This window comes from Cucurbita maxima, unplaced genomic scaffold (genome assembly GCF_002738345.1).
Source record: "Cucurbita maxima cultivar Rimu unplaced genomic scaffold, Cmax_1.0 Cma_Scf00002, whole genome shotgun sequence".
Taxonomy (NCBI): domain Eukaryota; kingdom Viridiplantae; phylum Streptophyta; class Magnoliopsida; order Cucurbitales; family Cucurbitaceae; genus Cucurbita; species Cucurbita maxima.
Genome location: NW_019272018.1, coordinates 2036902 through 2048039, shown reverse-complemented (window position 1 = coordinate 2048039; position 11138 = coordinate 2036902). Strand labels below are relative to the sequence as shown.

Below are 11138 nucleotides of genomic sequence, written 5' to 3'. Positions count from 1 at the left end.
AAAAAAAAAAAAAAAAAAAAAAAAAAAAAAAAAAAAAAAAAAAAAAAAATTATGGTATTTATTTCAGTATATGATTAGAGATTAGCATATTATCATAGCACTGCATATAAGGTAAAAACACTTAGCCCCAAGACTCATCCAAGAAGTGGGATTGAGGTTAGCATCTACGAGAGCGCCAAGACACTTACGAGTATCAACGGAGCGCCTCCAACTTGTGGGGAAGGCATCTCATTCACTTGTACAAACTTTGTGTAGTAAACTTTAGGAGAAAAAGGTCAGAGTTGGAGAATCCTCACCTTTGCCAATTCTAGAGTGAGTGTTGACCATGGTATCAGAGATCATATAGTACCATCCGTCTGTTTCTTTACCTTGTAAACTCATTAACAAATCCCAAGTTCTTCAAGTTGTCTGAGGCTAAGTCCATTGTTTCAGTCCGAAGAGCGCGGGCATGCAAAGACGCATAGGCGTATGCACATAGTCGCCACGTAGTGCTACATGTAGTATGTGAATATCACACCTCTGTGTGCAACGCCTGCTACCCGTGTAATGTTTGTCTAAACACGCACCTACTGATCCAATCAACCAAGAATTTCATTCTCAAACAACTATCAACATCTTCACTGCACCATACTAATCGAGGCTTTGCACAACCTCAATGTTCCAACATCAACACATTTTGTCAACATATTTGCTAGGATATTTGCACCCTCTATCTTCTCCAAACACATCACCATCTTCCACTACTAACCTATGAGTGAAATGGTATCGTCTTTTGTGTTTTATCTTTGAATGATAAACTGGGTTCCTCACCAACTGAATGACACTCTGACTATTTGTATAAAGAATATTCTCATGCTGCTTCTTACCCAATTCTTCTAAATAGTTTGTCATCCATATCATATCCTTCCCAGCTTCAGTTATTGCCATGTACTCAGCCTAAGTAGAGTTCTGAGAATTTACCACATACCAGGCAAGCATAAACATTCAGATTTGAGAGAGAGACGGAGCAAAACTTCTCGAAATCGAAATCCAAAACATGAAAAGCACAAGCATATATGAATTGACAAGAAGTAAACAAACACTTGCTAAATAGTTAGTGACAAGTAACAAACTCATTGCACAAACAAATGGCCTTAACTATGAGATGCAGAAATGCAGAACGAATATACGAACAAGAAACAAGTGCACCTAACGGTTCACGGTAAAGAGATAGGGACAATCTTTTCGAACTTCAACATCTTTTCGAACTTCCCTTATCTATATCTATATCGATAGCTAAAAACTAAAACGAGTAACTTTTAGACTCCATTTAAGGATTCTACTTTTTTTAAATAGGTTTATTTTACTTGGAATATAACCTGTAACTTTTTAAGCAAAGTTCATGAATTGAAAGCATATAGACGGCTCTTATTTCAAGTAAAGTTGGTTAGAGCTAGTTTTGGCACCTTGCCTATTCTCATGAGACAACCACCTCTTCCTCTTCGTGTTACATTTGGTTGTAAAGGTAACTTGTAAGATATTAAATCTAGAGACGTAAGTGGGTTGGGTCAGGTCCTCTTTTTTTTTGTGCAAAACAAACCCAACCAGAATCTCCGTTTATTTGCAGTTTTTTGTCCAAAGAATACTAAATTGCTAGAGTTCCTAAAGTTCATCTCCCCCTTCCAACCAAAGATCAAGTTCATTTTTTATAACCAAACATGCGATACCCGCATTGGTTGGGGATGAGAACGAAACACTCTTTATAAGGGTGTGGAAACTTTTCCCTAGTAGATGCATTTTAAAAACTTTGAGAAGAAATTCAAAAGAAAAAGTCCAAAGAGGATAATATCTGCTAGCGGTGGCCTAGGCCGTTACAAAACACAACCAATCGTCAGCTTCACAACCCAAAAGAAAAACATGACAGAATAGGGGCTTCAATTATTCTCTCTATTCCTCCTAACAACGGTATGTTAATACTCAATATTGCATAGCATCATTCAGAAAGACAATAAGAACAGAGCTCAAGAACCAAATCCTTCAAAAACAGTCAAAACTCAAAAGAAATTCAGCAATCCGTTACTCAAAAAACATCCGGTGACCGGAAAACTAACCTTAATGTCGTCGAGCATGAGCAGAAAGAGTGGGAGATTGAATGGCAGCGAGGTAAGCACCTTCCAAAAAAAATTCAAAAACCAAAAATAGATTGAACAGTTTATTTTAATTGGAGCAACTGATCGAACACCATAAGCCTTCAAACATGAACACAAGAAAGAATGAGAAAAGCTTGTAAAATGAAATAGATACCGAAAGCCTCTAATTAATCACATTCTTGAATATGAAAACGAACTACATGATTAACTAATGGCTTTTTGAGCACATGAGAAGGTCAGATATTCGGTTAGTCAGATCTCAGATAAGCAATCGAAAGATTATCTCGAAAATCTCCCTAAAAATTAGGTAAAATGCGTAGAAGCGATTAGCCAAAAAATTCAAGCAGGGCGGAATCCGTGAAGAAAGGGGCAAAAGGATACCTGAAAACCAAGATGAAAGTAAAAATAAACCAGCCAAGAACTCACAGAGGCGCCGACGAGAGAAAAAGAAACATATTCTCACAGCGGAAGGTGATACAACCGAAAGTGGGAAACGAGTAGCGGGATTCGACGCCGGTGGATACAGATATGGCGGCCGGCAGCAAAGTTGAAAGGGTGAAAGGAGGAGACTGAAAGAGGCGCGAGAGACTGAGAAAATAAATCACGGTCGGTTCGGGCTGAAACAGTGTGGAAACCGAACCGGTTTGATTAATGTTGATCTATAAACTTAGGTACCAATTTAAGCTCTCATTTACTTTAAAGAAATAATTTAAAATATTTAAAATTAATATTAATATTTCTAAATTTTTAGATATAATTTTTGATAAAAAAATTATTAATTTAAGAAAAATAATGACGTGAAGACGCATGTGTCCCTAATGTCCCAATACAAAGGCACTTATAATTAAAATTAAAAATAAATAAACAAATAAATAAATAAATAAAATTCCCTCATATATTATTTATAATATTATTTTCTCCTCATCCTCCATACCCACTTCTTTTCCCTGAACACACAGAGAGAGTGAAAATGGGAAGCTTAATAGACTTTGAACAGACGGAGCTCCGCCTTGGCCTCCCCGGCGGCGACGCCGTCAAGAAAAGGGGTTTCACTCAAACTTTGGATTTGAAGCTCAATCTCGCGGCGGATTCCGACCAACGCCTCAAAACGACGGACGCGAATGCCGTTTCCAGCTCCGTCGGTACAGATCGTCCCAAGCCTCCACCGCCCAAGTATCATTCCTTCTCCTTTTTTATTTTATTTTTTAATTATTTTTAAATAAAACATTAAAAGCTTTTAAAGCTAAAAGGGTTAGTAAAGATAATTTTATGGGGTTTTTTTTAATTTTTAAAAGAAGATGAATTTTAATTAATGCCAATTTCATTACTAATTAAAAATTCATATATATACATATATATATATATATGCATTGATTTTTTTAAATATAATTTATATTTTGTTTTCTTTTGAGAAAAAATGGAGTTAAAAATTAAAATTATAATGATAATGTTTTTGGGCCTTCAATAATTGAGTTGAGAAGAGGAAGAAAGGATGACCAAGTAAACAAAAGGTTATTATTGTGGTTTCGAATTTAAAGGAATTTATTATTATTATTATTTTTATTTTTATTTATTTATTTTGGTTGTCGGGAAAACATAGGAAAACTACAAAACATTTGGAATCTTTTTTTTTTCTTCTTTACATTAAATTACAAATTATTTTTATAATTTTAAAAATAATTACTAATTCTAAGTTTTGAGTTTGTAATTATTCTTTTTTTTAGTATTCTCTTTTATAAAAAAAAAGTGTTTTTCCTAAAAGCATTTTAATTTTCCATAGAGAGTAAATAAGTTAATATACTTTTTAAAAAGCATTTAAATATTTGATTTTTTTGTTTTTATTTTTTATTTTTTAATACTCGAATTTGATTACTCAAAAAATTTGATCAACCCAACTCAACCGTTTGAGTTATGAATTTAATTTCGTTTGTTGAATTTAAATAAATACAAAATTTATAAACTATGTTAGATTTATAGGTTTAAATAAAATTTATTACTAATTTTAAAAAATACAAATAAATGTTTATTAAATATCACTTTTTTATTAAAGACAAAATTTTAAAGAAATGACTAGGTTTATTATTTAATAAGAGTTGTTTGAACTGAAAAAACTTATCAACCGAATAATTAAATCGAATTTAAAATTACCTAAATGACAAGTACACCGTTTTTTAAATTAACCCGATGTGGGACTTTCATCATCCAACACCTCCCCTCGAACAAAGCACGCCTCCCCTTAATCGAGGCTCGACTCCTTTGGAGTCTTAGTCATTTTTGACTGCCTTCGTACCTTCGAGGAGGCTTGACTCCTTTTTCTTTTTGGAGTCCTTTGTTCGACATTCGAGGATTTGCCAATCTATTGGCACGGCTAAGTTTAGGGCATGGCTCTGATACCATGTTAGACGAACACGACTCTCCACAATGGTATGATATTGTCCACTTTGAGCATAAGCTCTCATGGCTTTGCTTTGGGCTTCCCAAAAGGCCTCATACCAATGGAGTTAGTATTCCTCACTTATAAACCCATGATCATTCCCTAAATTAACCCAATGTGGAACTTTCATCATCCAATAATACATATTATTTTATCTTCCAAAAAAGTCTTTTGGCATCACCAAAAGCCAATAATTAACTAATTTCGTTTGAGTATAATAATTTGAGATAATGACATGACAATAAAAAGAAAGAATAATTATTATTATTATGATTTAAAAAAAACAATATAAAACCAATTGAAATTAAATACAATTTCCAAAATTATTAACGGTGAGAATTTTATAATATTATTTTTAACAGAGCCCAGGTTGTCGGTTGGCCACCGGTAAAGTCGTTGAGAAGAAACATCGTAGCTCCGAAGAAGAGTACAGAGGAAACCGAGAAAGGCGCCACCGTCAGCGGCGGTTCCGATGCGGCGGTGTTTATTAAAGTCAGTATGGACGGCGCACCGTACTTGCGAAAAGTGGACATGAAGATGTACGGAAGTTACCAAGAGCTTTCTGATGCCTTGAGCAAAATGTTTGCTTCTTTCACCACAGGTAAAATTCCAACTTACTTTTCACTTTTACTATCTCGAAATTAGTACAAATGACTCGATAATCTGACTAGCTTGAACTAACCAACTCAAACCACATAAGTTGAGTTCAATTTTTGAAAAATCGAAAACTCAAGTGAGGTTAGTAGATTAACAGTGATCTGATGATCAACTCGAAAATTGAATTAACTCTATTCTACTTTTAAAATTATTGTGGATATATACGTCTCTATTCGGTGTTAATGATGCATTGTAACTTATGAATGAAATGGGTATGATGGGTAAGTATAATTTTTCAATAATTAAAAAGTGAAAAGAACAATTCGACAACCCAACTCGAAAATAAAAGATTGGGTTTGGTTGTAAACTCTATTCGGGTTGCTCGGGTCACCAAATTCGAGTTGGTTCAAAAGATTTTTCCAACCCTTGTACACTCCTACAAAATATCAGGTAATTGTGGGGCACAAAAGATGAAGAATTACACGAACGAAAGCAAATCAATGGATGTACGAAACAAGACTGATTACGTGCCTACTTATGAAGACAAAGATGGAGATTGGATGCTCGTGGGCGATGTGCCATGGAAGTAAGTTTTACTCCGCTTATTTATTTATTTATTTATTTATTTATCTTCTCTAATTCATTATATATATAAAAAAAAATCATTTTTATTGTTTAATTCGACAGTATGTTTGTGGATTCATGCAAACGTTTGAGGATAATGAAAGAATTCGAGACCATTGGACTCGGTAAGTTAATAACAAAAATATGCATTATAATAAAATCTACCAATTCTAAAAATTATTTTGTTATTATTATTTTTTTTATTTTAAATTGAATTTAATAAGTTTACAAATATTATTTGATTTATTTATTTATTTATTTATTTTTGTTTACAAATAAAATTATTGGATAATGTAAATTAATATATAGATTGTTAATTTTACAGCCCCAAGAGCATTGGAGAAGTGCAAGACCAGGAACTGAATTACTAATATTAGGATATTATTTTTTTTGAATAATAATAATAATAATAATAATAATCTTTATTATTATTAGGAATTGGTAGTTTGCAAATAATTTCCAAAAATTATAATAATAATAATAATAATAAATGAAACCCTACTCAATAGAGGAAGGAATTTGAATCTTATAGGTAACATATAATTATTATTATTTTTTTTTACGTCCATGTAATTGCTATATAAATGAAATATTTTTCGTGTTTATATATTATATTAATTAGTCTCTACTGAACTCGTCATAGTAACTGAACAAGATCGAGTAATTCTAGTTTGATTATAGGTTTGGTCGGAAAATTTTTAAATTTGTTTAATTAAAGTTTTTAAAATTTTATTTTATGTCGAGTAGGTTTTTGACACAATTCAATATTTGTTTAATTAACGATCAATCAAGTAAAATAAAAGGAGTGTAATAATAGCGTTTTTTTAATATGATATTGAAATATTCTTAAAAGTATATATGTATTTAATTTTTTTAAAAATAAGATTTTATGAAATACAAATTTAAAAAATTTAAAAACTAAACGATCAAAACACATTATCACTTAATTATGACTATTTTGATATATCAAATTATTTAATTATTATAAATAGACGTTTAAATATATACTCTTTTTATTTATATTTTTTAAATTTTATTTATACTTTAAAAAAAAATTGTAAAAATTTAAAATAGTTTTCCTTTCCCCAGGTCCAATAAAAGAATTAATAGTAACGTGTGGGATATAATTTAAATACCAGAAATAAAAGGATGAGGTTGCAAATTTCTTTCTTAAACCCCCCAAAACCCTAATCTCTGGTACTTTATAAATAACATGATTTCCATAGCATTTGGGACTTGGAGATCCATCCTTCCATCTCCGTCAAAAGGTACTGCCTCTCTCTCTTCCTCTATATCGTCTTCTTCTTCTTCTTCTTCTTCTTCTCTGTTGAAGTATTTTATTTTGCCCTAGAAATTGAGATTGTTGGGTCTGCAAAAGCACATATCGAAGGTTTTCAGGTTCATTTCATAAATGCCTGCTTAGCTCAAAATTTGTGCCATATTATTTACTCGTCTATGGCTCTCCTTAGCACGTCCTTTGGAGTCTAAGACCGGCTTTGTGTCCGGCCTCCAGGGGATTTGGGAGTCATGACGAACATTTGCTTGTTTCTCTTCCAACTTTCATTCATGGGGTTTTCTTCAGTTTCTTTTCTAGATTGTTATAATAAGATGGGAGATGTATGAAGATTCTATTAATTGTTTCATTTTTTTATTGTTTTTTTCTTGTTAATGCTTGTCAATATGATTTTGATTGTTAGTATTTATTAAGAGTGTCGTAAGCTGCACGTATCTGTAGCTTTTAGTTTGATTTTTTCTTTTCTCTCTGGATTCCGGCGTAGTTAGCAAGAGTAATGGGGAAAATACGGTTGTTTTCTGGTAAATGATCTGTTAAAGGACGGATTTTCAAGGAAATCAGTTCTGAAATATGCTATCTGATGGGGAATTGTGTTTTCAAGACACTCGTTCATGTTAAACATGTCTTATATATAAATATCATAATTGAGCTTCGTAGACTATCAAGGAAATTGTGGATTAGGTGAACGTTTTTGTACCAAAGAAATTGTGAGTAACAATATTATCAACTTACTAAACTATGCGAACTTGACATCATTCTTGAAATCTCCATATTTTTGTGTTCGATCTTTTGAAGATCTGTAATTGTTTTGCTTTCTGTTCACTGGTAAGCGTGGAAAAGCTAAAGATTTTGATTTGACGAGTGTATTGGCAGCGAACGATGTCGAACCCAAAAGTATTCTTTGATATTTTGATTGGGAAGATGAAAGCAGGGCGGATTGTGATGGAGCTGTTTGCCGACACAACTCCAAAAACTGCAGAGAATTTCCGAGCTCTCTGCACAGGGGAGAAGGGGATTGGGAGATCCGGAAAGTCTTACACTACAAAGGCTCAACATTTCACCGTGTAATCCCCAACTTCATGTGCCAAGGAGGAGATTTCACAAGGGGTAATGGAACAGGAGGAGAATCAATCTATGGCATGAAATTTGCAGATGAAAACTTCAAGATGAAACACACCGGACCGGGTGTACTATCAATGGCGAATTCTGGACCGAACACCAATGGTTCTCAGTTCTTCATTTGTACTGAGAAGACTTCATGACTGGATGGGAAGCATGTTGTGTTTGGAAAAGTTGTAGATGGTTATAATGTAGTCCAAGAGATTGAGAAGGTGGGATCTGATAGTGGGAGGACTTCTGAAACTGTTGTGATAGAGTACTGCGGGCAGATAGATAGCATCTGAGAGTTGAAGTTAGAAACGTTTGATCTTAGAAAATTCCCCTTTCTGAGCTCTCATGGCTGTCCAATAAATAAACTCATTCAAATTAACAAGGACATGTCGAAAGGTGTCTGGGATGGAGAAATTCTCACTTTTACTCACTCATAATAGATACCGAGATTAGTATCCTTTTCTCCTTCCTCCGACTCGAGAATAGGTATCGAAGTTAGTAGCTGACTCGAGAATAGGTATCAAAGTATCAAAGTTAGTAGCTGACTCGAGAATAGGTATCAAAGTTAGTAGCTAGAAGAAGGGACAAGTGTTTGATATCAAAAACTTAATACTCCACAAAATAAAGGGCTAAAGGAGAGGGAACAAAAACAATATGAATAACCAAAATAAAATATGAAAAATTAGTCCCAATCTTCATCGCTCAACTGATCATCGTCCATGTCCTTTGGTGGCCTAACCACCAATAACACAGTCCCTAAACTCTCCTTCAACCCCATTTCCATCAATTCACTTCCTCTCTGAACCTTCAACTCCCCGTCGTTCCCGGTGGCTCCCGTCATATAAAACCCATCTCCGGCCTCCACCTCTTTCCTACTCCGATCAGCCACCACCAAAATTGCCTCCTCCTTGTACCACCTATTCACCCGCCATGGCAGAGACCTCGCATCCTTGAACACCACCACCACGCCACCCTTCCCCAGTCCTGCTATCGGCTCCCACCCCGGCAGAACCACCCACCTTCTCCACCCCTCCTCCGCCACCACAACCCCAAATTCCCCTTCACTCCTAACCTCCATTGGCGCCTCTCTGACACCCTTTCCCCCTTCCTCCCCATTGCACACAGGCAACACCACCACTGTTGTCGCCTCCGCTACCTCCCCGATCTTCAACCGCACCACTGGAACCCTGACACCAGCTTCGATTTCCTCTTCCGCCCCATCTTTCCCCTCTCCTTCCCTCTCCAAGTCCCTGACAATCAGACTTCTCGCTTCCTCCGTTACCGCTACTTTCAACGCGTCCGCCAACGCCGCGGTCCTCGCTTCCGACATATTGCTATACTCTCTACTCAACCTGTAATGCATAAACGCTAAACAATCCCCAGGATAATCATAGTTGAAACTCTCCCAACCTTTATCCCCTCTTCGCCGAGGAAAATCCTTCATCGCTCGAGCCAGATCTTGCGCACCCTTTCCATCCAGCCTGTTCTCCATTATATATCTGGCCGCCGCCGCACGTTTCTCGGCGTTGAGGAGCCGAATTTCATAGAGCAATTCGGCGCCGCCAGTATCGAAAGCTGCAATTAAATCTGGATCAGTGTCGTTGATTGTCTGGACAAGGGATTCGCGAACCTGAGCGCCAACAACGAGGGTGTTCTGCTGGACTCCGCCGATTCCAGTGATTTCTTCGATGGTTGGGGGAGTGAAGCCCTCTTGAATCAGGGAGGAAATTAGCGGCGCGTACTCGAACCAGAGGCCGAGGCGGTTGGCGAGAACATCAAGCTTCCCGGCGGCGTCGAGAGAGCGGTACTGAGAGGGAAGAGGAGAGGGAGGGGGGCGAAATGGCTGGTAGACTTGTGGCTTGGCGACTAAGGGGGAAGGGGAAGGGAAAGGATTGAGAGAGGCGGAAATGAGGTTTGGCGGGTGGCGGAGGAAGAGGCGGAGAGGGGGAGTATGGAGGAGGAAGGTGGTGGTGGTAGTGGTGGTGTGAGCAGCCGCCGCAGAGAGTGAGGTGGCAGGGGCGGTAGCGGAGAGCATGGTGTGGATGGATGGAAATGGCAATGGTGGGAGGAGAGGAGAGGAAGAGCGCCTGCTTATAATCTTATCTGATACCCTTTTTGGAAGCATGGGGCTCTCATGGAGCGACGTGGGAGATATTTTTAGATCATTGTTTTTTAAGATTTTTTTTTTTTTTTTTCTTATCCTTTTAGTTATTTCTTTTCTATCTCAATGAACGTCAAAGATTTAAATTTTTAAAGAATTTGACATGACCTGATCAACTTACGCCTCCATTTAGATTTAGATTTTCATTTGTTTTTTAATAATAACAATAAAAATTAAAAAAAAAAACACACACTTTTATGACCTATTATCAACTCGACTTATCAACTAACTATTTTGTAAGATCGAGTTAGTTTTACACAAAAACTTTACATGACCTACTTATAATTTACAACCTATTATCGGTTCAACGGGGAACTAATCCGACAATACCCACTTACACTCTAACCTATTATGAGTCTAACTTATCAACTTAGTTATTTTGTAAACTAGACAAAAGTTCAGGTTTTTGTCGAAATCTATCTGAGAATTGAGAAAGAAGATTGCATGATCAATGAATCCCAAGATTTTTGTTTCTCAACTATGTCATCTAAGTAATTTGACTGTTTAGTGCACAAAACACATAAAAATGTATGAAATCTTTTAATATGGCCTCTTTTTACATCATTCTAAGGTCATTTGACAACTTAAGATTTAAAGTACATGTTTGGCTCGTATTCTATTGACAACAAAATATTAATAGTAAGAGTCGTCAGAGATCTAACAGATCCGATCTAAAAACGTGTACAACTCCCTTTTCATAAATCTTAATTTTTTTCCAAATTTTTTCACTTCAAGGCTTCACTTTAGAAACCAAACAAAGAGATTAAAAAAAAAAAAAAAAAAAAAAAA

The 11138-nt window shown here is 35.7% G+C and overlaps 2 protein-coding genes, 1 long non-coding RNA gene and 1 pseudogene across 5 annotated transcripts in view; 2 read left to right on the top strand and 2 right to left on the bottom strand.

Annotated features, from left to right (window-relative positions):
- Nucleotides 1–2618, bottom strand: part of LOC111465443 — a 3143-nt gene extending 525 nt beyond the window's left edge. The window contains exons 1-3 of one of the 3 annotated variants that reach the window (XR_002714202.1): nucleotides 2511–2618; nucleotides 2091–2150; nucleotides 573–948 (exon numbers count right to left, since the gene is read on the bottom strand). This is a non-coding gene — a long non-coding RNA (uncharacterized LOC111465443). Of the gene's footprint in view, nucleotides 1–572; nucleotides 949–1613; nucleotides 2151–2510 lie in introns of those variants that run through there. The other 2 variants (XR_002714204.1, XR_002714203.1) reach the window with 2 other exon arrangements.
- Nucleotides 2619–3033: 415 nt separating this feature from the next.
- On the top strand, nucleotides 3034–6265 carry LOC111465422 (auxin-responsive protein IAA16-like). Its single transcript, XM_023109789.1, has 5 exons — nucleotides 3034–3302; nucleotides 4926–5164; nucleotides 5611–5746; nucleotides 5848–5909; nucleotides 6110–6265. Exons 1-5 carry the CDS (start codon nucleotides 3100–3102, stop codon nucleotides 6145–6147), a joined length of 678 nt encoding a protein of 225 aa, XP_022965557.1. The 5' UTR covers nucleotides 3034–3099; the 3' UTR covers nucleotides 6148–6265.
- A 603-nt stretch (nucleotides 6266–6868) lies between these two features.
- LOC111465435 lies at nucleotides 6869–8575 on the top strand (annotated as a pseudogene).
- A 178-nt stretch (nucleotides 8576–8753) lies between these two features.
- On the bottom strand, nucleotides 8754–10344 carry LOC111465376 (rubisco accumulation factor 1.1, chloroplastic-like). Its single transcript, XM_023109723.1, has one exon. The coding sequence runs from the start codon at nucleotides 10311–10313 to the stop codon at nucleotides 8871–8873; it is 1443 nt and encodes a 480-aa protein (XP_022965491.1). The 5' UTR covers nucleotides 10314–10344; the 3' UTR covers nucleotides 8754–8870.
- Nucleotides 10345–11138: the final 794 nt, after the last annotated feature.

Coding starts and splice junctions, on each gene's coding strand:
- LOC111465422 (XM_023109789.1), top strand. CDS start 3,100: ATGGGAAGCTTAATAGACTTTGAACAGACGGAGCTCCGCCTTGGCCTC. Junction 3,303..4,925: donor CCCAAGCCTCCACCGCCCAA/GTATCATTCCTT, acceptor TATTTTTAACAG/AGCCCAGGTTGTCGGTTGGC. Junction 5,165..5,610: donor GTTTGCTTCTTTCACCACAG/GTAAAATTCCAA, acceptor ACAAAATATCAG/GTAATTGTGGGGCACAAAAG.
- LOC111465376 (XM_023109723.1), bottom strand. CDS start 10,313: ATGCTTCCAAAAAGGGTATCAGATAAGATTATAAGCAGGCGCTCTTCC.